Source organism: Neodiprion lecontei, chromosome 2, assembly GCF_021901455.1.
Source record: "Neodiprion lecontei isolate iyNeoLeco1 chromosome 2, iyNeoLeco1.1, whole genome shotgun sequence".
NCBI classification, from domain to species: domain Eukaryota; kingdom Metazoa; phylum Arthropoda; class Insecta; order Hymenoptera; family Diprionidae; genus Neodiprion; species Neodiprion lecontei.
This window is the reverse complement of record NC_060261.1, coordinates 38,190,498-38,216,450: the sequence shown is the minus strand read 5'-3', so window position 1 is coordinate 38,216,450 and position 25,953 is coordinate 38,190,498. Positions and strand designations below refer to the sequence as shown.

The 25,953-nt window shown below is 35.3% G+C and overlaps 6 protein-coding genes across 7 annotated transcripts; 3 read left to right on the top strand and 3 right to left on the bottom strand.

The window, feature by feature from the left end:
* Positions 1 to 1,943: 1,943 nt before the first annotated feature.
* LOC107216607 (THO complex subunit 4) lies at positions 1,944 to 5,312 on the top strand. The gene is made up of 5 exons (XM_015653849.2): positions 1,944 to 2,313; positions 3,482 to 3,619; positions 3,878 to 4,025; positions 4,458 to 4,598; positions 4,777 to 5,312. Exons 1-5 carry the CDS (start codon positions 2,110 to 2,112, stop codon positions 4,893 to 4,895), a joined length of 750 nt encoding a protein of 249 aa, XP_015509335.1. The 5' UTR covers positions 1,944 to 2,109; the 3' UTR covers positions 4,896 to 5,312.
* On the bottom strand, positions 5,051 to 9,800 carry LOC107216578 (ubiquitin-conjugating enzyme E2 S). Its single transcript, XM_015653817.2, has 5 exons — positions 9,600 to 9,800; positions 9,291 to 9,438; positions 8,512 to 8,702; positions 7,863 to 7,991; positions 5,051 to 7,334 (listed from the first exon to the last, which is right to left on the bottom strand). Exons 1-5 carry the CDS (start codon positions 9,615 to 9,617, stop codon positions 7,182 to 7,184), a joined length of 639 nt encoding a protein of 212 aa, XP_015509303.1. The 5' UTR covers positions 9,618 to 9,800; the 3' UTR covers positions 5,051 to 7,181.
* A 579-nt stretch (positions 9,801 to 10,379) lies between these two features.
* Positions 10,380 to 13,454, top strand: LOC107216576 (ADP-ribosylation factor-like protein 6-interacting protein 1). The gene is made up of 5 exons (XM_015653815.2): positions 10,380 to 10,663; positions 10,890 to 11,023; positions 11,591 to 11,828; positions 11,907 to 11,991; positions 12,169 to 13,454. Exons 1-5 carry the CDS (start codon positions 10,637 to 10,639, stop codon positions 12,267 to 12,269), a joined length of 585 nt encoding a protein of 194 aa, XP_015509301.1. The 5' UTR covers positions 10,380 to 10,636; the 3' UTR covers positions 12,270 to 13,454.
* Positions 13,455 to 14,049: 595 nt separating this feature from the next.
* On the bottom strand, positions 14,050 to 19,605 carry LOC107216600 (ATP-dependent RNA helicase DHX8). 2 transcript variants are annotated; one of them, XR_001525544.2, is made up of 13 exons: positions 19,399 to 19,605; positions 19,225 to 19,310; positions 18,311 to 19,117; positions 17,878 to 18,119; positions 17,484 to 17,788; positions 16,919 to 17,348; positions 16,577 to 16,835; positions 15,931 to 16,421; positions 15,434 to 15,766; positions 15,117 to 15,320; positions 14,828 to 15,008; positions 14,416 to 14,742; positions 14,050 to 14,280 (listed from the first exon to the last, which is right to left on the bottom strand). XR_001525544.2 is itself a non-coding variant. In XM_015653841.2 (12 exons), the coding sequence occupies exons 1-12, from the start codon at positions 19,496 to 19,498 to the stop codon at positions 14,521 to 14,523; spliced, it is 3,660 nt and encodes a 1,219-aa protein (XP_015509327.1). In that variant the 5' UTR covers positions 19,499 to 19,605; the 3' UTR covers positions 14,050 to 14,520. The 2 variants fall into 2 exon arrangements, 1 of the variants encoding a protein (XP_015509327.1); XM_015653841.2 differs by having other exon boundaries at positions 14,050 to 14,742.
* A 529-nt stretch (positions 19,606 to 20,134) lies between these two features.
* On the top strand, positions 20,135 to 23,506 carry LOC107216613 (carboxy-terminal kinesin 2). Its single transcript, XM_015653855.2, has 5 exons — positions 20,135 to 20,386; positions 20,838 to 21,853; positions 22,091 to 22,388; positions 22,458 to 22,732; positions 22,873 to 23,506. The coding sequence occupies exons 2-5, from the start codon at positions 20,838 to 20,840 to the stop codon at positions 23,291 to 23,293; spliced, it is 2,010 nt and encodes a 669-aa protein (XP_015509341.1). The 5' UTR covers positions 20,135 to 20,386; the 3' UTR covers positions 23,294 to 23,506.
* Positions 23,507 to 24,751: 1,245 nt separating this feature from the next.
* On the bottom strand, positions 24,752 to 25,819 carry LOC124293031. The gene is made up of 3 exons (XM_046731932.1): positions 25,402 to 25,819; positions 25,128 to 25,325; positions 24,752 to 24,990 (listed from the first exon to the last, which is right to left on the bottom strand). The coding sequence occupies exons 1-3, from the start codon at positions 25,553 to 25,555 to the stop codon at positions 24,752 to 24,754; spliced, it is 591 nt and encodes a 196-aa protein (XP_046587888.1). The 5' UTR covers positions 25,556 to 25,819.
* Positions 25,820 to 25,953: the final 134 nt, after the last annotated feature.

The following is a 25,953-nucleotide window of genomic DNA, read 5'->3' as shown; positions in this document are numbered from 1 at the left end:
TGGCTCTGCCGCAGGGCCGAAGGGGAAATAATTATCCGAAATGGCTAGCTGCTAATCGCACCCCTGCTGGTGTCGAAATCAAGAGCACTGCGCGGCGGGGAGTCTCTTTACGTGACCGGAAACATACACAAATTAAACGTTCTTCGGGGAAGGTCAATTATTTTTTATGATAGTAAAACCTTGAGCTTTCTGGTGCCGACTTTTCAGCTGGGCCCATCTCCCGCTGCGCTGCAGTGTGTCACCACCCACCGTGTAGGGCTCTCGTGATTGCCAATTAGCCATTTCGGACAATTTTCCGATCATCGGGCCCTGCGGCAGAGCCATATAACGTATTATATCTAGCGTCCATTGTACTTGCCTTGTCTATGATGTCTGTCTCGTGTACACAAAGCCATAGTTTTATAGTATACCCCAGCCGTATTGGATTACTTTTGTACGGAGGCCAGAATCCGTTATTTTTGGAACGATTTCCGCATTGGAATAAAACATGCTTAATTCGGCAACCTAAAGAAACGGGATCCATAATTGTGCTAATCGTTCCGTTTCTATTCTTTTTCAGTTGTCGGGCAAGCGAAGGTGTAAACATTCTTCCACTATACCATCTTCTAAATCCTCGTTGAATGCTACCAGTAATTTTTCTGCAGATTCTCTTATTTCCTTAATTTATAATATCTTCAGCCGTTCTAGAAAACTGAATTTTTCATGAAGCTCTGCATATACCAACTGCGCCATTACAATTCTGCACTGAGACTATCATCTATTACGTTAAATGTATTTATCCGAAAGTCATCTCGCCCACTTTCAGTACTTGGGCTTTCATCTATTCTGAGTTTTCTTTTCTTAATCCGCTTATTCTCCGTTTCATATTCTTGAACAGTCGATGTAGCCTTTACCATCTCTTCAAAGTGGTCGAAGTTATCTCTAATACTTCGGGCGAAATCAGTAAGCGAATGATATAATTCCACGACGGTTCCAATATCAATATTTACGCTCTGCAACTTCAAATTCACAAGGTTGAACCTTTTCAAAATCAAACCTCATAAGTTTGCAATAATGACTGCAAACTGCTCGGTCTCATCACTTGCGATACTTTTTAGAGCAGTGAAACTCCAACCCGCAAGCCGTGTTAAGGAACTTCGTTCCAAAAATGCATTTACAGACCCAATTTCTGCCGCCCCCTAAAAAATGCCGTTCTAGGTCCGAATCTATCGGCCCTATAGGTAAATTCGGCGCTGAGTATGAGTTATGTATTAAACATATCTACATAAATTACATAAGGTACAGCATATAGGAATAACTATACATCTTCATCCTTTGATTAATTTTTTCGACTATTTGTCCTATCGTTTGTATCAAGAAAAGGTTTTTAACGCTGTTAACAGTTAACCAGGTGTATGTTTATGGTGCATGCATCTATTTAGATAACATTATTTTTGTCTATCTGATGGAGTTGGATTAAAATTGCTGAATTTGGCTAAAATGAATTTGCATAGTTGAAAAGTATACGGCGTCCTTACGGGGTCATATAAGGATTTCAGTCTGTTCCTGTTCGTCATTCCATAGGAAAATAACATTTAATTCTGCATTATTTGGGTACACGCGGTGAGTCATTCGGTTTTTGTCGCCTTTACGTACCGACAGCTTGCCGGCTTCAGTTGCGCATGCAGGGAAGAGCGCAGATGGCGTTACTTGACGATAAATTAATCTCGTTCATTTTCGATTACAAAAATTCCCACAAGGCTATCAGTATTTATATACCTTCAGTTAACGCAAATGAAAAATTCCGCAAATTTTGATAGTGTTATTCGGAACTAAAACACATTATTATATTTTTATTTTACGAAAAATATTTATAGAGGAGTGGGGGGGCATACCTGGCCCTCTAGCGGCAGAGTTAGAAAGCTAACCAATCTGGTAAAAGGCCGGGCGGACGTCTACGGTTGATCAGTTTACGAACGTCCCTGCAGTTGTGTAGACGCGTCGCTCGTAAAAGCTCGTAGTAGTTTTCGACACTCTTCGCGGTCTTGATCGCCATCTTTGACATAACGGGGTGAGGTTGGTTTTGTGCGTACGAGTCCACTGTTAAAGCAAAGAATTTATTACGTACAAATGAAGATGGTAGACAAAATAGAAATGAGTCTGGATGACATTATCAAGCAGAACAAAGGTGGAAGAACCCGGGGCAGCGGACGTCGTGGACGCGGAACAGCTTCGCCGAGACGTGGTATCCGAGGTGCGTCGCGAGCCGGCGGTGGAGTGATGCGCGGCCGAAGCCGAGGAGGAATTGGCCGCTCAGCCGTTCCATACACCCGGGTAATTATTAATTTTCCATGCTCATACTCAGATCATTCCAGATATCCCAAGTTTTTCATAAATTTATATCCGAGACGAAGTTGCTTTTTTCTACAAACACTCATCGGGCATCATTCGCCTGTGTGTATCGATGCATATATGACCGCTAATTTCGGAACTGCACACATGCGGTTGTGTTCTTATTGCGGATATTATATCACGTCAATTTGTTTTATTTCTTTTTTGAATTTCACTTTTCCGTACTTCATTCATCGCTTCCAAAATTACAATTACGTTATTAAAAACAAAATTAGGAACTGCAAAATGCAGGAACGCTACACTCCCAACACCAAAAAATTCTAAATTGCGCCATTTTAATGAGCGCGCCTGATTAAACGTGGTATCAATAAAATTTTCACGTTTGACCTTTTCAGCTAGAAAATGCGTTTCACTTTTTGATAGTTCTCCCACGGTGTAATTTTCTTGTATTACTTCATTGGCATAATTCGATCGTTTGTGAATAATACGAATAAAATAATCTTGATACTGCAGTGTCTATATTGGTTTCCCATTTGTTTTTGGGTAGTCTAAAAAGAAGCATACAGTAATGGTTTTTTTTTTTTGTAAAATTCTACAAATATTCATTCACAGTCAAACATGAACAATCTATTATATATGTTTAAAATGCAAATAGTTTACTTTAACCAGTTATTTTACAGATGGTTGTAGTTTGACCTCGTTCACTTGTGTACTTCTAAACTTCTTTTAATTTTTTTGTTTCTCTTTTAAGATACCACTATTATCCACAATATATTTTTGTTTACATCAAAAAGAATTCCACAAGATGAGTTGATAAATGCTACTACGATGAATTTGTCAGTCGGAATGTTTTCACCCAGTTGAATAAACATCACGATTACATAGTTTTCTGTTTTTTGTGTTAAAAAATATACGAGTAATTGTAAAGAACAAGTAAAGTAAATGATATTCATAAGCTTCAATAAGTATGTATGTTCAACTGTTAAATTATATGTATGAACTTGTTCTGTTTTACCTGATAACACACAGAAACACACAAGTCTCGTGAAGGTCTATTTAGAATGAATTGAATATATTCGAACTTTGTTTAATTTAAGACTATTGAACCTCTCGTTCATCATAATAAGATTGGATTGTGTGTTAATTTTAGGGAGATGTGAACAGTGCTTGGAAACATGACATGTTTGATGGAGTGAAGAAAGTTGGACGAGGTGCAGTTGGTGGTACAGGCACAACCAAACTACTTGTTTCAAATTTAGATTTTGGGGTGTCCGATTCAGATATTCAGGTAAAATATTAATGCAATGTATATCTAATATTTTCCAGTCTATTCAACAACTTTTAGTTTCTTATCAAGAACATGTCTCTAATTTTATAGATGGTGATATTCATTAAAACCTAATTCTAATACTTAATTTGGGAGTTCAAGTTTTCTGAAAATTCAAATAACTTTTAAGTAGATCTCTAGTTGAAAACATGTAAACGAAATTTTTTGACAGTACTTTAATAATTAATTGAATTTTTTTTCATCTTAAATGACAACTAGGAATTATTCAGTGAGTTTGGCCCATTGAAATCAGCTGCTGTACACTATGACAGATCTGGTCGATCGCTTGGCTCAGCAGATGTTATATTTGAAAGAAGAGCAGATGCCATTAAAGCAATGAAACAGTACAATGGCGTGCCTCTTGATGGTAAGTTTTTTTTTTCCTCTTAATATTTCAAGTTCAATTACTATACAGTCAAAATATTGTGCGATTTTCATTAATGCAAAAGTAATAGTGGAGGATAAATTCTTTGTAGTAAAGTATTAATACAGTTTTTATGACACATGCATGAAAAATTCGCATTTTGAGGACTGTTTTCAAACTGTAGAATGGTACTTTACACTGCTGACTTCAGAACTGCAGTATAAAAAATTTTCATGTTGCACTGTAAAAAATATCGTATGGAGCTCGAGTGTAAATTGCTACTCGGTCCATCTAACGTTTGTGGCACGTCATACTTTCGGTATGTCGACGACCATCGAATCGTCTGTGCTGATAACATCTGTCTTACCGAACAACACTCAGTTCACGCCCATGCTACGCAAAATAACTACTTAATACTGACTATTCGGTCAACAGGTCGAGAGATGAATATTCAAGTAGCAACTTCAGAACTTCCAGTAACCTCATCTATCCGAGGAAGTAGACTCAGTGGTGGTAGCTTCGTACAAAGAGCCCAACCGCGCTTCAGAGGAGCTCGTGGAGCTAGTTCCAACCGAGGTACTTTACTGTTTACTTGTTACTCGTCTACCAATTATCTCAAAATAGTTGATGTATTAGAATTTAAGTTTCCCAGAAGAGCCCGTAATGTTAGTGTAGCGAATATTTTTTATATCATTAATACTTACCCACTTGCGAGTTTATTACGTCTAATTGGATGGATGTTTGTTTTCATTAGGTCGTGGAACCGGTGGTCGACGTGGTGGAACTAGAGGAGGTGGACGGACGCCAGCCAAAACTCCAACTGCAGAAGAGTTGGATGCAGAATTAGAAGCATACGTTAAGGAAGTGAAGTAACATAAGATAGCATAAAATTCTACTACATATATCTTCTTTCTCATTTAACGGTTCTTTTATTAATTGAAGAACGTAACAATCTCTTATTTCCAAATAAGTTAATAATCATGAAATTAATACGTGAGAGTAAAGAAAAAGATTTTTTTTTGATTGTCTCGGAATGAGTATTTTTTAATTATGTTTGACGTTCTACTACTCATAGAGTTTAGATACCTAATAACAACTCAAATGCAATATGAAAAAGCTGCAGAGTAAAATCGTACCGTGATTTTTGGCATCCGAGGTAAAAAAAATGTCCATCAGACATGGGAAAGAATACAAAGTTGTGACATAATATAAAGGCTGTATGAATTTTGTATGTAATACCGTGCGTGTGTGATCATAAACTGAAAAATACACTCAAATTCTCCTTCAAAAGTTGTTATTTATCAAAGTACGTCATGTGCTTATAGCCCTTAATAAGTATAAGTTGAAGGCAACACTGTAAAAATAACTTTAGCCTTATGTAAGTGGCGTTCCTATTATCATCATCCTCTTTAATAATAATCAAATTACGCAGATTTTAAGTGTAGCACATTTACAATAAAGTGGGTAATTGTTATAGAAACGTCTTAACAGTGTTGATAACGATATTATACAATACACACAACATTATAACGTTTAAAATGCTTGTAATCATTTGTAATTGTATCCAAGATGATGAGTTTTTTTCACCATAGTGAACTATTGTCGTTATCAAATAATGACATATGCAAGATTTTGAGAAGAAAAAAATATGAGGGAAAAAAACCACCGCAAATAATTGAGCTGCGATGTGTTAAGGCTGTGAACATATAATTCAGTCAGGTCATCAGTAACTAATTTCTTTCTCAATAATGGCCTGATATTACTGGGTGTCGACGTGTATCTCCAATACACTCCTTTGACTCTCATAATGCAAGACTGATCAACGAAAGACTCTAAAGTCGATTTAAATAAATAGAAAAAAAAAATACAACTCATGCCTCGTTGTTTATTCAACATCATCCCCGTCTCATACCGTGTAGCATTACAAGGAGTAATAGCTAATCCTGAATTTATAAGTGACAAATGCATCTGTCGATGAACAATTTTTTTGTCAAGAAAGCTAAACACGTCATTGGTGTTTTTCCGTCAATTTTGGTGCATTGTGAATATCTGTATAAAAAATTGCGTTGGTGCTACTTAACTGACGTGTATTTGGAACAGAAGTATTACGATATAAATTATGCTAACGATTCAAGCACATTTTATTCCATTGTTCAAATTTTGAAGCACAATTAGAATTACCAAGCTATGTTATATATTTTCACAAAATCTACTTGTGACATTGAAATCGCTTTTACACACAGTGGCTTCATTCAAGCAAATAATTTCAAGCACAAACAATCCGTATTGATTTCACTGAGTTTGATCAAGAAATGCATCAATCTATCTTGGAACTATGGAGAACTTCTTGACCAACACTTTACCTATCGAAAATATTAATTTTTCATCAAATTTTTCCATCTCAATACTTGCGTACAAATATATTCCTCAAAACGATTCCAATCTTTTTTAGATTACTTGCTTCACTTTTTAGAAAATCATAATTTTTTCATAAAGACATTTTTATTACAAATCACATGATTAATTACTACGCTTCAATAGAGTTTTCTCTTTTAAGAATGAAATAAATTTAACAGTTATATGATATACACAATAATAAATTTTTGCGATTGATAGAAAAACGAAAAAAAGGGTACATAATTTTGTATACAAAATTGCCTAATAGAGGACTGATCTGTTCAATGACAATGCACATGTATATGTGTAACATAAACTTTGGAATCACGTGATAATATGTAATAGGTAAGATTCTGAAGATACAAGCTTATATCTAATTTAAATAATCTAGAACATCATATCATACTATGTTAGATTCTGTACATATTGTATGTAAAAATATTTCTTAGCCCAAAGATCGTACATGTATGAACGACCAGATGGTATTGCCTAAATTATTTTTGCACTTGTAGATAATTATGTCGTACAATTGAACAGAAGTTTAGCATTTCCTCACTTAGACTCTCAGCCAGAGTTTATATTTTCATTTTATCTCTTATGGATATTTAAATTCTTTCTAATTACTTAATAACAAGGTCAGTCATCTCTATGTAATAAATTTTTAATAATATGAAGTTACTGTGTACAATGTATAAGACATCTTATCCACGCCAGAGTTTTAAATGATCAAAAACGGGGGGTGCAATTATTATTACTATTCTTTCATAACCGTTTGAGTGTTCTTTTTTTATCTTTTAAGATTTTTTTCTTTTCCGCAGCAAGTTTTTTATCTCCGGCGTGCTTTTTGGGTAGAGGGCCACCCGCGTTGGTGGAAGCGGAACTTTCGAGACCAGCCTTGGCTCCTTTTCCACCACCCTGTTTTGGAAAAATTCATGAATTATATAGATCACTGATGTGTTTAATAATACAAAAGTGACTTAATTTGGTTTTTGTTAAGTATGAAAATAGTTTTGTAAATAATGACTACATGCTATCTTTAAAGTCGATTTGAAGATTAACTTATCCCTTCACAATGCATCATGGAACCGACGCTATTTTGTTTTAGAAATTTTAGATTATTTTTTCCATATTCTTGTGAAATAAAATCAAAGTTTTTGATGCTGGAAATGGAAAAAAATTGATTGACTTTACAGGCATATTCAAAGAAAAATTAATGAAATAAAATCTTAAAATCAAGAGCTAACTTACATTCAAGGAAGACTTATATTTGAAACAATACAATACATCTATTTTAAAGATAAAATGATGCCAGTAAGGGAGGTTGATCAACTGATTCGATAACAAATTCTAATTTTGGTAAATCCTCAATTTCGAGATTAATATTGCAATGACTTTTACACTGATGCTAAAACAATACTGGCTGAAACAGTGAAGATAACTTACCTGTGCATGGATTTCGGTCATCATTTTAGCTCGTTCCGAATAATCATCATATCTTTCTAAAAGTAATTTACCTGCCTCTTCATTCAAAGCTGATTCAGCATTGGGGACTATCAGTAGACATTTTACTGTCTGAAAATGAACCCATCCAAATTTACGTGTTGGGTCAAGTTTTGACTCACTGCTAAGTAAGACTCTATTTTGTTAGTGTGTAATGCTATGGAGTCACAATCTTCAACAATTTATCGTGACCTCAAAAGTACGATAGTTTGCTCATTATATTGAGTGTGCAATATTGCACAAATTCATGATGCAAACATTTTTGGAAACAAAACCTTTCGTAAGTACAACAAAACATAATTATCAATTTTGTATATAAAATTAAACTTGATCTCACTAAATCTATAAAGAAGTCAATGATTGATCCATTTATCACTACTAGAACATATGATGTAAAATGGTATTCTTGAGTTAAAAGTTAGTACACATTTCTGATTACAGTGTACTTTTTTTCAGTTTGAAATTTGCAGTCTGAGACATATTTCGAGACATAGATCTTGAGATATTTGTTAATATGATAAATTTTCCTCAGAATCACTAGAGAAGACATTCAAAATTATTCTAAAATTACATATATTGTGTACTTTCATACCAGCAATATGTGCTGTATTCCGAGATCTGATTTCCAATCCTTCTTCAAAGTGTTAACGCATATTTCTCCATTTTTAGCGACATTGGGATGAAAAATTTTTGTTAAAAAAAATGCTTTCGGCGGTCCCTGTGGAAAATCTTTTCCCAAAGCAAGTTTTACTCTGAAGAAACCACCAGCATAAGGAGTACCGGCTGTAATACAAAAATATGAATATGTGTAATATTTACTCGACAAGTACATATTAGACCACATTCTTTGAGTTCCAACCGTTAATTTCAATATGTCACAAATAATATATTATTCTAACGAAACTGTTACAAAAGGGAATGGTAATTTGATGTTCGACTAAATTTCTGCTCTGCAGAATGTATGTTATAAAACTATTATAACATGTGAAAAACGAAGTATGTACCTGTAAAACACTTCGATTCATGTATACCTATGGATGCATTTAGGTGAATGTTTCTGAAGTATTGGTATATCGAAAAAAAATTTCTCAATAATACTAATCAATTATGGAAATCTAATAATCTTTTCATTTATAATCATACGAAGCTGTGTACCTATTAGACATTGCCACTTACATAAAGATACAGTTAAGGTGAAAGCAGTGTAGAAAGGTAGAGACAGAGGACCATGTTACGCCAAAACCACAAAATCTACCGTAATGAACAGAACAACGAAAAATTTCTCACGTATCATTTACCGTAAGGATTGAGGTCAATGTTATTGGGAATTAGGTTAAAAATATTCGAGATTGTGAGTAAAATCCAACTCACCTGGCCCCTCAATGACAGCCTGAATGTCTGTAACATCTTCTTCATTTACAATGACTCTGATCCCTTCTGGAGGTTGAGTGGAAAGATCGCTCATCTCCTTGACTACACGGCGTATTATTTGTGGTGAAAGATTCTCAACGTTTGATATCTGAAACGAATGCCGAGAGTTCGACAGAAATTGTAATTAAAAAAAGCCATTCCACCTGATCTCGGATCTGGGCAGTAGTAACGAAATGTAAACAATCAAGTCGTTTCCAACATATTTAATTTGGCTACTCGGTTGGAAATTAATTTTCTGTTGGTACTCACCGAACTCATCGTAGCCATATCAGTAAAATTTTTACGGAAATTCGCAAGTGGAACCTCGGGACACCAGCAATTAACCAGTATTACCAGAATGAAACGTCTAACGTCACAACATCAGCACCATCAGTACGGCATCGCCTGCAATAACCAACATTTTGAATTCTCGACCAATCCAGTGCCCGGTAACATGTATTGCCGTCGTGTATATAATCGCTACACGGATTCCATCCAATTACAGACTTCTGCAGACCTGCCGCCACCTTTGAGCGACGTGATAATATACAGATATACTGCATCGCAGCCATTTCTCAGCAGGTAACCCGTATATCCACATCCGTTACATCGTTAACTGAAATAATTTAAGTCAACGGTTATATCCAAGCAATGGGCGGAACTGCCGCAACACTACCGCAAACGGCCCTTAATTAACCCGGGATCCTGCGTAGACGCACATGCTCCTTACGAGGATAATTAGAAATAAGAATAAGACGTGTAATAAATAAATAATACATATTGAATCAATTATTCGCTTAACCCCTTTTTATACTTGATTTCTAGGATATTAATCATTAAACAACTCGGCGACGTAAGTATATTGATGAAAATAGAAAACTTGATCGCTATTCGAAGTATATTACCCGTAATCAATTCATACTTGTTAATAAACAATATATACCGTTACGCCATTGGTTGGGTCTGTTAAAATCAACCAATTACATTGTACGTACTACATCGGTATGTTTCAAAAGCGAGGGTAGGTCTGTAGAGCGATTATAGGTTGACGAATTGAAAAAAAGTGAAAACTCATATGAAACGTCTAAATTATTAGAGAAATTACAGGAAAATTGAGTGACGAAATATAAAACTTACTGTATGAATGTAAAGATTTCTTTGACTCCGGTGTATTAATGAAGAGTTAACTTCCGTTCGGATCACACGCAACACACACATATTTGTTTGCCGCACAAATACTCCTGTTATTTGATTTACGTTCGTGAACTGTTCAAACCCTGCAAATAATATTAGAAACGTAAAATAACATGCCAGATACGCCAGCCGCCGAAAAGGTGAGTTTATCACAGTTTTGATACTCTCTAAGGAAATGCTTGTATACGTAGGATTTTATTTATTCTTTCAAGCGAAAAGTACCTGCAGATAATTAATGTACTGTTGCGCGTATATGCTTTGTGAGGTAGCCTCCACAAAAAATCAATCAAGAGCAATTCTAGAACCATGTATACCTCACGTATGTAATTCTAGTTACGAACCGTGAATGCATGAAAATGTTTTTAGGACAAACAAATGAAACAACTGAAGCGACGCATGGAGTGTTGGCGAGAGGTTATTCTACCCTTGAATTCAATACTCCTCTGGGAACAGTCCTGGCATCCAGGTCTCATTCTTGGTCTCACAACTTCTACTTTTCTGTAAGCTTACAAACCTTATATGAACAATGTGTTCATTTTAAAAATCTCTCAGTAAGTAGGAACAAGTTTAATTGAATAATGATGTTTTCTCATTACGTCAGCACTTTGCATCTGCAAATTTCATCTGTCAGTTTATTTCTGTTCTGCAATAAGAATTTATTCATTGTCAAACTGCTTCCAAATCGCCGATCATTGCTTCGATGTTTTCACAAAAAATTTTGCAGGCTATTTTAACTTAACAGAATAGTTAATATCATTTATCTCTTGTTTTTAAATCCACTTACTTCCTGAAGTTGAATTAATTCGGTTAAATATAAATGTGCAAGAAGTTAGAAAACCACTGATTGTCTCGCTATTAAGAGGTTGAATTTTAGTATTACAATTGTTCAAACGAAAGTGAGCAAACTTCACATCACCTTCGTGTGGGATCATTGTACACTCGTGAACCTAAAAATTCGAAAACTTCATTTAATAAGTTCAATTTTTAAACCAGCGTGATTAAATTGTAAAACATAAACTTGAATAAGAAAAATTTTAAATACAATTTTTTTTTATAACTTGTTTAAGGTTGATGTGGTTCATGGAGCCTGCCATACTTACAGTCATTTCTGTAGGTCTATTAATAATGGCATTGAGCGATTATCTGGGACCAATATTGATTTCGACATTTTGCTCCACAAATAGTTGGACAGGACAAAAAGAACGTAAACTAGATGAAATCTGCCAAAGATTATCTCATGCTATAACTCAGTTGCAAAGTATATGGAGAACAGCATTATGGGCACGTACTAATCATGCCAACATGGTATGTAAAACGAATTACTTCGACACTACAAAGTCACATATGCTTGAAGTAGCATAATATCTTTATTGTTCTTCACAGTACTATGGAGTAATAACAGCTGTACTGCTTGGATTTGCATTGATTGGAAACACAGTCAACAATTTGTTCCTGATGTATGTCATAGGTATGTATCATTTCACTTATTATACATCTATTTGTTACTTGAAAGAGTTATATTCTATCGTCTATCTTCGATATCTACTCAAAAGTCTTTCATGTATTTCCAAAATACGCGAAGATTAAAATTTCACATAATTCCGTTTATGTATCTAATTGTCTCGTGTGTTTTCTAAATTTCTAGTAAACAGTCTCCTTCTTCTACCAGGCCTCAGACATAACGGAAGGATGCAAAAACCTATTAAACTTATATGCAGCTATCTGACGCGTCCCAAGATGTCTTAATTAGTTTTTCTCCATGTCTGAGTAGGCAGCGTTATGCATTTGTTGTTCACATAACACAGATTGAAATACTTATGTTCCCAATCGCAATTTATTTGCTTGCATTTATTTAAGCCGACTCATGCCACTTTAAATGCTCATTCAATATTTGACTGATACTATATTTATTCTTTACATTTCATTGATAAACGACACAAGCGATACTGTAATACTTGAACATGTATTAACCAAACTGTGAACCAATATAAATTATTATCTGACTTGTACCTAATTGGCAATGTACGAATTGGGGAATATTTTATATCACATATAGTCGCTTCTATCGTTACGTAACGTAACGTTTATACTGCAATCACTTGAGGAATGATGTACTATGTGTATAGTACTTCTAGAAAAAAAAGTAAACAAACATCATCTCTCAACTGTTTCAAGTTTGAAGATTAGTTAATTTTAACCCTGAGTTGCCAAAATGACGTTGACCTATAACTCTTCTACCGATGTACGTAATTAACCTGATGTGGATGTTAAACGACGTATCTCACAGTGTACAGCCCAGACAAATATTTTTAGGGTTCAAAATTATATTATTGCCAGATTTTTCCATTACGATATCATTATTTAGTAATTGGGATAGTAGTGCTGGTAGTTCATGGTCACAATTTTCAGCACAAATTTTTTTTAAACCATTTCCTAACATGCAACCCCTTCAGTGTTCTGCTGTATACAAAGATTATTTTCTTTACTTGAGAGATTATTGACAATGATTGTCACAATAAAATTCAATCCCCATGCTTGAACCAAACAATTCTGTTGTCCTTGAGTATTATTATTATTATAGTTATAACAATTATTATTGCGACAATTACTTAGATATTTAACCAAGTTGGAGGTATGATATACGAAGTTCATGCGTAAGAATATAGTCATCTAACAATAAGCCGTAAAGTTTATATGTCGAAAATAAAAATAGATTACGTGCATAATAATTAATGTGTTAGTGTTAGCGAAATGTATGTAAACGCGAATAAGCTATCAACTTTTTTTTTACATTATTCACCAATTTAGTGTTGTGCTGTGAATTTTTGTATTTCCAATATATGAGTATTCTCGCTGTTGCATTTTATGGTATGACGTATCTGTAAAAGTCTTCACTTTTCTTAAATCTTAATAAACTGTAACACTACCATATCTTTCGTCACCAATTTTATCGCTCCAAGTCTCTGAATTTAAAAATTACAATAACAGTTCAAATCATTAGACAGCACCTTTATAAATTGCTGTATATTAAAGTGCAACGACTCATCAAAATTGTTATCCGTCTGGCGAAGTCCGACAACTTGAAAAATGTACTGATTTCAATACATTCTTTGTTTCTTCAATCAGATGCTACAATGAAAGTTACTTACTTGATTCATTCTTACCTTTGGTGTGCAGTTGTTTTTAATAAGATGTTCTGTTACTGAGAAACGTTTACGTTTTTCACTTTCATATTCGAGACTTTTTAATGTTGCAATTTTTTTGTCAGTAACATCGTCTGTCACAATCACATTTTAGGCAAGTACTAATAGCTAGCAGTAAATTGTTAATTTCAAAGCGTGCAAAGACGGACTCAAATGTTACGTACTTGGCTTATTTCGTGTGCTTCTAATGTATTTCTGATGACTTTCTTCCGCACCATTTGACATCCCTCTCACAGGGCACACCATTATGTGGCCAAGATTATTGTTGATTTGTGCAAGAATGTACAATTAAATCATAAGTAAAAATATTGAACAGTATAATATTTATACAACACATACACAATAGGTAAATTTATTTTGATTTGTCCATGTATAATCTTATCCTGTTAATGACACATATTTTCTTATGTGTCCTGTACATAAAATTATCCAGGGCTGATTGGATACCATCAATTTATCACAAAAATTGAGAATGACTTGAAAGTTTTATACTCTTCCCATTATTTGAATCAACATGTCCCAATCCGTTGTGTTTCTCACAAAGTTAACTTCATCTGCAATACGTGGTCGTAAATTTACATTAAAAATTAAATAATTGTTCTACATTACAGTGACATAATGTTGGAAGCAGTTTTTCGCTTCGTCAAATGGTGTTAATAGCAACCAAGAAATTTTTATATAATACTAACCAAGCAATGGAGACAAACCGTTTGTGGTTTATTGCAGCAATGGTAACATTTCAAGATGAGAACATAATATGTATGATTGATAGCTTCAAGATATGAATATTCAGTCTAATTTCTACGCCGTCGAACTCTGGATATACGCCATGCATTAGGTTCTTCGTATTTGTTGTATAATGGTTCTAATCGTTGATTCTTCTTGAATTTACTCAATTTCGTAGGATCACTGAATTTGAAAAATGCCGGTGCAAATTCGACCAGCCACTTCGGATCAATCGTCGTAACCTCTCGCATATATTCTTTTGTCGTTTGGACAAGTTCGTGGTAAATCACCTGGAATATCAGTAAATCAATTTTTGGCTATCTATTTCTTACAATAATGATGAGTTCAAGAGCATTTAATATCAATACTATGTACCCATTCAGGTTGCCGATTGAATAACGCGCTACTTGGATGAATGTAAACAACTTGGCTATCAACTAGTGTTCTGTATCCTTCTTGAGGATCTTTTTTCGCCGCGTTTCTGAAGAATCCAGAACATACAGTTTTTTGTACTCTCACTGTATTTTTTGCAGCAGACACCACATCCAATTTGTGCCTAGAAAATGGTAATAAACAATGCAATTGTACTGCAAATATTTTTTGCTCAATTTTTCAGACATTTTAACAGTTGCTTGTAAATATAAGTAAAATATTTATTACTTACCTGTCCATTATACCTAGCAGCTGTTTGCGAACATCTTGAGCTCTTTTCAGAGTCCTTATTTGTACGAAATTTTCGTAGCACCAAGCATTACTGAATTTATTATTTCGCCAGGAATTGTACACTGCTAATAATGTCAAATGATCGCCTTCTGCCTGGTTGAACTTTGCCTTCTTTTGGTCTGCAAGTGCTTGTTTATCTTTTGGTCTAGAAATCAGAAAAAAAGTATTTAATTTCCGAACGTATGACTATACAAACTCGTAAGTTATAATATCAGAAGAATCGGAAAATAGACATATATTCCGAATAACTGATTTTACCTGTAGAAAACGTTCTGTACTGAAAGCATGCTGACAATGGTAAGAATTTCGTCTGAGCATTGCAAGTGGACGCTCATAATTAGCATTTTGGATAAATTCGGTTCTAGTGGAAATTCAGCCATCCGCCTTCCCAGTCTTGTCAATAACCCTTCATTGTCAAGAGCACTCAAGCTGTGCAAGGATTCTAATGCCATAATCAAAGATTCAACAGGTGGGGCATCCATGAAGTCAAAGTGTAAGAGATCATTAATTCCCATGGTTTTTAACTGTAAAACTGTCGTTGCTAAATTCGTTCGCTGAATTTCGGGCACTGGTGTTGGCAACATTTCATCCCTACACAGAATAGATAGTTACAATCTATTGCCAAAACTTTGTCAACATTCAATATTTTGCTAAGGAAAACGTAAAAAAGTTGGAAAGACAATTCTCAGTTACAAGGAAAAACCATATTTTTAATTGAAAACTCACTAAAACTACAATAAAATGATGTTCGTTACCTGTAAGCTCTTTCTGTGTATAATCTATAACATTTTCCAGGACCGGTCCTCCCAGCTCTGCCAGCTCTCTGTTTAGCAGCTGCTTGACTAATGGGCGTGACAATAAGACTGTCCATTCCAGTCTTAGAATTATACACTTTTTGCTTAACAAAACCCGGATCAACGACGTAGTATATACCATCGATCGTGAGGCTCGTTTCCGCAATATTTGTCGCTATAACAACTTTTCTGGATCCAGGTGGGGCAGGTTCAAATATTCTTGTTTGCATTTCGGAGGGTAGTGCAGAGTAAACTGGTAAAATGATCAACTCTGGCACATCTGGGCCGAGAGATTTCATTCTTTCATATAAAATTTCACAAGCAGTATCAATTTCTTCCTGCCCAGTTAAAAATAACAAAACATCTCCAGGCGGTTCGCGTAAGTGAATCTGCATCACAGTTATTAAAGCAGCATCTAAATAATCTGTCTCTGGTTCTTTTGTGTACATCACCTAAAAATCGATAATAAAGATATGGTCAAATTACATTTTAAGGTTTGTGATGAGTTTGGAGTACTCAATGAAAAATTTAATTCAATCTATCGAAAACTACATTGGTCAATGCTACTGTAATTTTTATTTCAAAATTATTGACGATTTAATCTTACTTCAACAGGAAATGTCCGCCCAGGAATTGTAAATATCGGTGCTTCAAAGAAGTATTGTGAAAACTTAACAGCATCGAGAGTAGCACTAGTGACGATGAGCTTCAAATCTGGCCGTCGACCTACAGCTTGTTTCAATAAACCAAAGAGTACGTCTGTGTGGATAGTACGCTCATGTGCCTCGTCCAACATTATAACAGAATACATTTTCAAATCAAGGTCCATGAGGCACTCTCGGAGTAACATACCATCTGTCATGTACCTATATTACAATAAAATGAGGTGAAATTTCGCATTTTAAATAAGTTTTCAAATGTAAGAAAAATACAAAATCTTCAAACATACTTTATGCTGGTTTCAGGGCTAGTGCAGTCTTCAAAACGTATTGTATATCCGACTTCCTGTCCTAATCTACAACCAAATTCCTCGGCAACTCTTTTAGCAACAGACATTGCCGCTACTCTTCTCGGCTGCGTGCATCCTATTTTACCTCGTGATGTGAAACCAGCTTCCGCAAGATATTGAGTAATTTGTGTTGTTTTACCAGATCCGGTTTCGCCAATGACGATAAGAATTTGATTATCTGTTACTGCTTTCACCAGTTCGTCTCTGAGCTTGTAAATTGGTAAGCTCTGTCTCTGTTCCAACAGTGTTAAGTTGGTTTTCTTACCAAATGACGATTTTTTACCACCAATGACGTGTTTTTTCCATTCGGGGAGGTCTTGTGTCTGTAATCCTATGCCACGCATGTTTGCAGCTAAAGTCCGACTTTCCGCTGAAATAAACAAATTAATATGTTTTCGAGTCATAATACCATTTCGTTTAAAAAATATAATTTGTGCCTAGTGTAAGTAATTTTGAACTAAAAGCAAATATTTAAACTAAAATTCACTGAAAGTTATAGTTTTACCATCAGGTAAAGGATCAATCCAATTTTTGTTCAGTCCTGCAGGTATTGAATCCATTTCTTGCTCTCTTTGCAGCATTTTCTGTTCTCGTCTCTCTTTTGCCAGAGCGCTTTGCATCATAGCAGCCTGTGCCAACGATCCATCAGGATTCTTTACAATCCGAACAGGACTCAAATCACCAAGAGCTCTACCATGCCCATGTAAAAATGGTGGTTCCTCTTCTACCAATTCAATTTCAACATCTTCTTCTTCATCATCTTCACGAGGCAAGATTCCAGTTTCAATATCGAATTCTGGAAGTTCACTCCTACCATATAAAAGTAAAAATGAAACAATGAATATATAATTGCATAAATCAAGTGTTAGAACATGATGTTGTATTTATTTGAAGCATACCTCTCGATACAAGCTGCTGACATCATTTGTTTTATTTCCCATTTTTCAGGGGAGGATAATCTTTGCACACGTTTCCTGGAATATGTTTCGTCCTCATCTAAATGTCCTTGCAGTTCTAGCAAAGATGTTGGTCTGTCAGGATTTCGTAAATGTTTTTCATCCTCGTCTGCCTTGGAAATGCTCACAACTGGATTCAAGTCCCGTCCAGTCTCTTGGTCAACATCTTTCATGCTTAGAGAAACCTGATAAACGAATTGATTAAACCGTTTTTTCATTCCTAAAATTTGTACATCCTAGTGCAAACAGACTGCTGCAGGATTCATCAATGTATGGTAACAGCACTTTGAATATGGTTTTTATATCATGCCATTAAACTTTACTGTTCCCCTTGGAACATGCATTCTAGATTTGCATAGTGAGAAATGTTCCTCACCTTTTGAGCAGCTACACTCAGTACTTTGACCAAAACTTTTTGGCCTCTTGAAACAATGTCACTGGCACTGGCAACACGACCTTCACGCCGAAGTTGTGAAATATGAACCAAACCCTCCCATCTGCGCTTTAAACCTTCTAGTTGCACAAAACACCCAAACTGAACAATATTTGCAACTTTTCCAGTATAAATTTTTCCGACTTCGGGATCAACTGCAAGTTCTTCTACAGAACGTGATCTTGAGCGGTCAGTTTCATGCCGTTTGTTGCGTTTATAGTTCTTGCGATCACGTGATCTGGAACGTCTGTTTCTGGATCTTGAACGTGCGTCTCTTGATCTAGACCTCTTTCGATCTCTTGATCCATGACGTCTTCGATTCCGATTTCTGTCTCTAGATCTAGACCGATCACGTGATCGTGATCTGTGTTTTCTATCTCTATGATTACGTGATGTTGATCTGTCCCGCTTGCGATCTATCGATCTGTTTTTTCTCCTATCTCTATCTTTGTCTTTTTTGTCATTAGGGGGTTCAACTACAGGTCCTTCTTGGTCTTTTTTTGAATTGGGTTGAGTTTTTGAACCTGAAGGAGCGAGGGCTTCTAGCGCAGCCATGGTGTCATTAACCACATCTTCATCCTTCTCCTCTTTGATAGGCTGGAGTTTCTTATGCTCGTTTGGTATAGCCAGGCCGGGGAACTTTAGCGACAAGTCATCCTGTCTGTGGTTTGAACCGTGAGATTTTTCATTCAACTGTTTCGACGGTTTCATGTGTTGTATAATCCTGAGAAGATTTGCCATGAAGGAGTCCTGAATTTGGCAAATAACGGTCAACAGCACGTGTACATAAAAGAGAAATAAATTATGAAACAAATAACATCAAATGCTGGTATCTTGAATACAATTTTCCAACTTACCGAGAATTCTGCCCCATTTTCGATGAGAACTTTTTTGAACGACTCCAAACTGTTATTCTTTTCTGCCAGGTCAACAATAAATTCAGCTGAAACGTTAAATAAATAAACTGGAATTAATCATTGCACTGAACGCTTGTTTCTGACATTAGGTTAGGTTAAGCGTCGTTGTATTACCCAAATCCTTATCATTTAAGCCTAAATGGTTCTCTAATTCTGTGCATATTTTTGAAACAAGAGACAAATGCTCCAGTTTCGCAACTTCATCCATGTCCATTATTACGTCTGTTATTAATATTAAATCGGAAAATATTCACAATTCCAATCTCCCATCACTTCGAGGTTAGAATTGATGAATTTTTACGTGGCTCCAACGGTAAGTGTGGGGACTAGATGAAAAGCTATACGAGCCTGACGTATGCCATAATAGAAATTCAACATCCGTGACTGCTGAAGTCTTGATTTAACTAATCGCGCTAATCGGCAACGGTATCAAATAAATAATGAAAAATGCATCAGTGAGATTTCAAACTTATTATTTTATTCGTTGAATAACTTCGATCAGAAATTTATTACATACGATATACTGACGCGACATTCTTTATTGTGGCTACATATGACCAGAGATTTTTAAGTCTTTCAGTTATTTCAATCAATCTGAATGAAACTTTCGCGGAAAAAAATACTGATTCATGTTTGACTAACTGCATTCCGAAAATTGTCATAAAATTGTTCAATAACAGAGTTTTAGTAGTTTTATACGCTTCTTTATTGGATTTTTAAAATGCATCGAATCGAAAATTCGAAAATTTTCTGATAGGCTGGGTGAGACTTGCCCGTTTTTCATTGGTTCAATAAAGGGATTTAGGATAAGTATATATATAAAAACAAGTTTGAATCTCGTAACCGATATTTGAAGTCCGGTACTCGCGTTCCGTACTCACGTTAGACATCTTTGATCATAGGCTGTCTACGACGCTAAGTTTTCTTGCAATTTTTAATTGATAATATTAGCTTCGTATGCATACAAAGGTACTGTGATCATCCTTTCTTGCTGGCACGCACTTTTCGAATGATATTCGCACGAATAGAATAATACTCTGAATAATTGGCAGCGTCTTGTGAATTTGGTGCCTAATATTTTTAGTGGATCGCATGCAGAAAGGTTTGTTAACTTCGTGTCATGTATTTGAATAAATTTGAGGCAGTGAACTTTGGATATGTTCGTTATGGATATGTTATCGATACCTTGCGAGTTGTCGGTGTAATTTTAGTTTAAATTATAACGCAATAAGCAGAAAGGATTCGGCGATAATTAATCAAACGTTACTCGTTCAGTAAAAACAACTCTAGCACGAGTCAACGCTTTGATGCGACAGAGAAGACGCCTATAAAATCACGTTTTCAATTAGACAATCTGATTTGTTACTGATAAAAATAAAATTTAACCTAAAGCAAAATTATTGGTGAGATTTGCTTCAAGTCACAGTTACACATCGTTCAATTCGTAATTTTATGCTGAGCTAGTTTTCCTATTCCTTCCAAATCAACACATCTTTACTAGTTATTTGCAAAGTTTATTTAAAATAATGATATCCCTATCCGAATGTTTGTAGATGGAATCACGATTACCTAAGCCAAAGGTAGTGTTAAGAAAGGGGCTTAACACTGTGAATGTAAATACTGAAGAGAGTGTAAATGGTCATTCTCAAAGAAACAAGAATTTAGTAAAAGCACTATCAGATGAAAATCTTAAGAATGACACACAGAATTCGAAAAAGTACAAAAGCACGCATAATATTCCAGGGCAAATAAAAGCAGAAATAATAGTGCCCCAAAAACCTGTCTTAGTCAGAGCAAAAACACATGGAGTAATCACAAGAAGTACAGGTACCACAAAAGTTGCCATCAAGAGACCTGGAACTACAAATGAACCAAGTGAAAATAAAAGACCAAACATCAAACCTGCGCCAAAACCAATCACGACGTCAAAAGTAATGAGAAATACTACTGTTACGACTACAAATAAAACTAATAACTCAGAAGTCACGAAAGCTGTAACCAAGCAAAGACCTAAATGGGATTTGAAAGGACGGTTAGAGGAAGCTAGCAATGAATTGGGTATTGTAAAAGAAAAGCACAAGTCGATCGCACAACAGAACATTGAGCTGAAATCTCAAATTGAGTGTTTACGAGTACAAGAAGAAAAAGACAGGTTGAAAGCAGAAAAGTATGAATTGGAGAGTTCAAGATTGACCCTAGAAGTGGCTGTCTTACAGAATAAAAATACGGATTTGCAGAATGATATTAATGACCTAGGCAAAGAGCATGTAGTCTTGAAAGAAGATTTATCACTTACAAAAGCAAGCCTACAGACTTATCAGGAAAAGTCAGAAATCCAAGCAATTGAGTTGCTCAAAGCAACGCAAAAACTTGATGACTTCAAAGCTGAGAACGAATTGCATAAAAATGCTATTGCCAAATTAACTCAAAAAAATGATGAGCTTCAAAGCTTGGTTCACTTGATGGATAAAGATCGAAGACAATTGCATAATACAATTCAAGAAATGAAAGGAAACATTCGAGTCTTCTGCAGAGTACGGCCTCGTATCGAAAAGGAAATTACCAAAGGGTATGTTACAGGTCTCAATAGGAAACAGATATAGTCTTGTTGCTTATTGAACATATGAGAATCAATATATTAAAAATGGGTCTAGCTTGTGATACTTATAACGACAGTGAAAAATATTGATTTGAATTTTGGAGTGACAAAAAATAAATTGATATTTTATTTTGTAGGACCATTACCTTTAATTTAACGCTTTCTTACACCAGGAACCATATTAATTTTTCATATTTTACTGTTTAGAACGTGCTCTATGGTATTTACGGACGAGTGTACCATTGAGATTGGTAAATCTGAAATCACGGAAGCTTCAACCTGCGGTGGTCGACCCCGCGGTACTCGGCAGGAATTTACATTTGATAAAGTATTTCCTCCCAACACAAGCCAAGCTACCGTATTTGAGGAGCTCGCGCTGCTAGTACAGTCCGCACTTGAAGGATATAATGTTTGTGTTTTTGCTTATGGTCAGACTGGGTCTGGCAAAACTTACACTATGGAAGGCTACCCAAGTGATGATTGTGAAGGGATGATACCGAGAACAGTATGTATTTCTAATCTGAATTAATTGCAATAAATAATTCCCATTGAAACGCTATTACATTACTTTCAGGTCAAACACATCTTCGAGGAAAAGAAACAATTTGAGGTTCTTGGATGGGAATACGTTGTAGAAGCTAGCTTCTTGGAGATATACAATGAACATATCGTAGACTTATTAGACGACCATCCTAAAACTCACGAAATCCGCATGACAGATTCGAAAGGCACAGATATTTATGTAACTAATCTCCGAATTGTAAAAGTAAATAGTCCTGCAGAATTAGAAGACTGCTTGAGATTAGCACAAAAGAACCGTGCAGTAGCGGCTACACATTCCAATGAAAGGTCAGCATCTATACTTGTTCTACATTACTATATCGTAATTTTTATTCAGTAGGCACATTTAAGTTATTGAATTTAAAAGTTGCACATAAATGATTGCATGTTTTGTTTTAAAAAATTATTAATTTGTGCCATTTCATTAGATCTTCACGGTCACACTCGGTGGCAAGAATACGACTCATCGGAACTCACAAAGTGAGGAACGAGGTTTGTACCGGTACATTGAACTTGGTTGATTTGGCTGGTTCAGAAAGATTACGAAATGATGAAATTGCAAGAACGACTGAAACCAAAAACATCAACAAGTCCCTAGCTAATTTGGGAAATGTAATTTTAGCGTTGTTAAAAAAACAAGATCATGTGCCATATCGAAACTCTAAATTAACTCATCTATTGATGCCCTCGCTTGGTGGAAACTCAAAAACATTAATGTTATTGAATATTTCCCCGTTAGATGAGTGCTTCAATGAAACCCTCAACTCTTTGAGATTTGCTAGCAATGTCAACAATTGTAAAACTGGAAGTGTTAGACGTACGCGAGCTGCACTTACTAGTTCTATATAAAAGTTGAATGGCATTTTTAGAACTCCGACTGATTGTAAAATATTCTTATACATAACGATAATACCTACTTGTACATTATTTTGTATTATCACTTATGCAAACCCAGTGATTTAACATGAATAATTCTATCATAAGATATTTTACGATGAAACTGCGACACATTTAGTTGAATTGATATTTTATAAAATAAAAAAGGTCAAAAATATAAAAATGGGATTAATTTTTTTCATTGCAATCGTAAATTCGATAGCGGTGTGATTGACATTAAATAAGCTTTACAAATGTGAACATGTTTTCAAAAGTAGAACGTAAATGTAATATCAAAATTGACAGTAATTAGATACTTTGAAGAAGTCAAAATATTGAATCTTTATGTTCATTAATACGATTCAGAAAGTCTGTCTTTAGCCAAATTTACTAAAAACCTTCGAAATGCTGGCGAGGAACTGACAATGCCTCCGTTGTAAGCGACGTTTAAAATTATACTCCTTGATTGCTTGTCGCATTCACAACCGATGCTATTACTGTTATACTGCTGCAGATCTTGTGTTGCTTCTCCAAAAGAAAGAGGTGATGGACTGTTTCGAGTTTTGAAGAATTCTTCTAGCTCTGCATCAAAAGTATGCATCACTTTCTCAGCCTGATCTGAATTCTTTAGTTCGAACCAGGTCTCGACTTTTTCTGACATAAAGCTTGTACTTTTATTAAATATTGAACAGGACAAACTAGGCTGTTCCAAATTTGATTTCCTTTGATCGTTTTTCGTCACAGAAGACACGCACGTCCAGCTGGGTTTCTTAAAAACCAGCTCCCTTTTGACTACGTCTTTGGACAATTGGCTACTTGTTTGCGACAAATTACAGCAATTTTTACAATCGTTCATCTGAATTAATCGTCTTCTTGTATTGTTCCAGTTACGTGAGTCTTTCACAGACTTCAATACTCGATTTTCAGTCGTCGAAGTTTCTTCCTGCCTCAAGCACTGCGTACTTTTCTCATCCATTTCTGACTTTCCTCTAATATTATTATGTTGGTTTAGATTTCTAACATCGCCATGACTAAATTGCGATAAATTATCATCATGACTTAGGAAATCTGATTCTTTTGATCTTACATCTTCTTGTGAAATGTTCGAGTGGAAACTGCTCCTATCAGTTTCACCTTGTTCTGCCCTGCTGTGTATTAAATTTCGATAAAATCCACTATGAGTATAATAACCATATGCGATTAAAAATATTCCATACTAAAAGTTATCTACATTTGATATAAAGAACAAGAATTTGAGAAACATTTATTTCTCGATGAATAGCTGTAACTTGAAATTTTAATAACCAGAAAAGATTCACAAAATATCCTCAAATAGAAAATGCTATGTGGTAACGAACTTGAGAAATTTTCAAAGAGATTTGACGAAAGAAATTAACTTTTTCAAATAAATAGTATGCGAGCTATTTCAACTCACTTGCAGTAAAGTCTTACAAGAGTTCCTCGCCAATTATTTCTTGTGTGAGATTCAAGGTAAACCAAAATTGTAATGCAAGTCAGAAAGACAGCACTGTCCAAAGTGGTTACAGAAATCAATGAGTTCAAAGTATGATTCCACAAATTCTGGAACCACCATACAGGCGGAGCTGGTTTCTTCACGATTCCAGTTTTCAAAGTTACTTTTTTTGCTGTTGCTACGTCTGCAAGCCAACCTTTGAATAGGATCAGGAGAAATTGAAACTATACATTCTGCAGAGTCACCAGTTGATGAAACGAAGTTATTGAAGACATAAAAGGAACAAAGGATGGCATTACGAAAACTATGTAATACTAGCTCTACAATGCTTACCCTCCTTTAAGAATGGGTTTGGGTTAAATATATCAGTCACCCATAGTGCAACCCACAACAGGACTCCGAAACTTAGCAAAACTCCCCATTGGATATACAATTGATATTGAGTTTGAGTTCGATGCAAACTGGTTGATGCTTGTATCATCAAGTCAGTCGAGTTTTGGAATTCATTGATTGCTGCTTTGGATTGCTTTGCTGGTAAAAAATGACATTTATACTTGTAAATGATTATTTTGGAGGACTGATGTCTGCAAGTTTTCTATTCTTTTACCATGGAGTTTTTTAGAGATTTTGTCATCCTTGAAATTTTCCGTCGAACTACTGGATGTTAATTCTTCGGTGGAGGTATCTGATATTAGGCCATCAGACTGGGTGCCTTTGCTCAGACCGCAACATCCGTTGCTTGCACACCTCATATCCCACATGACGAATTCCCATACCCCATTATTTTTTATGCCATTCAGGCACCTTCATTGTTTTTATAGCTTCGTTTCCGTTCACGACTTTGTTAAAAACACTATCAAATAAATCGTTTTGCAGATGAAACAAACATCTGCTAATGAAATGTCAGTCCGGTTTTGAACCAGATATCACATTTATCGCTGAACAAACCTCTGCCTTTAAATATTACAATATCGAAAAAGTAGCTGACTGTGTTAAATTTCATTTGATGACCGATAACTTCTAACAGTGTCTAAAATATGTATACTCGCGAATTTGACAGTCAATAAGTTTTATAGCAACTCATGTTGTGATTACCACATTCGAAAATCGGGTAAATCTTGGTATGAGTATAGGTTCTATTATCGTGCAGCTGAATCGA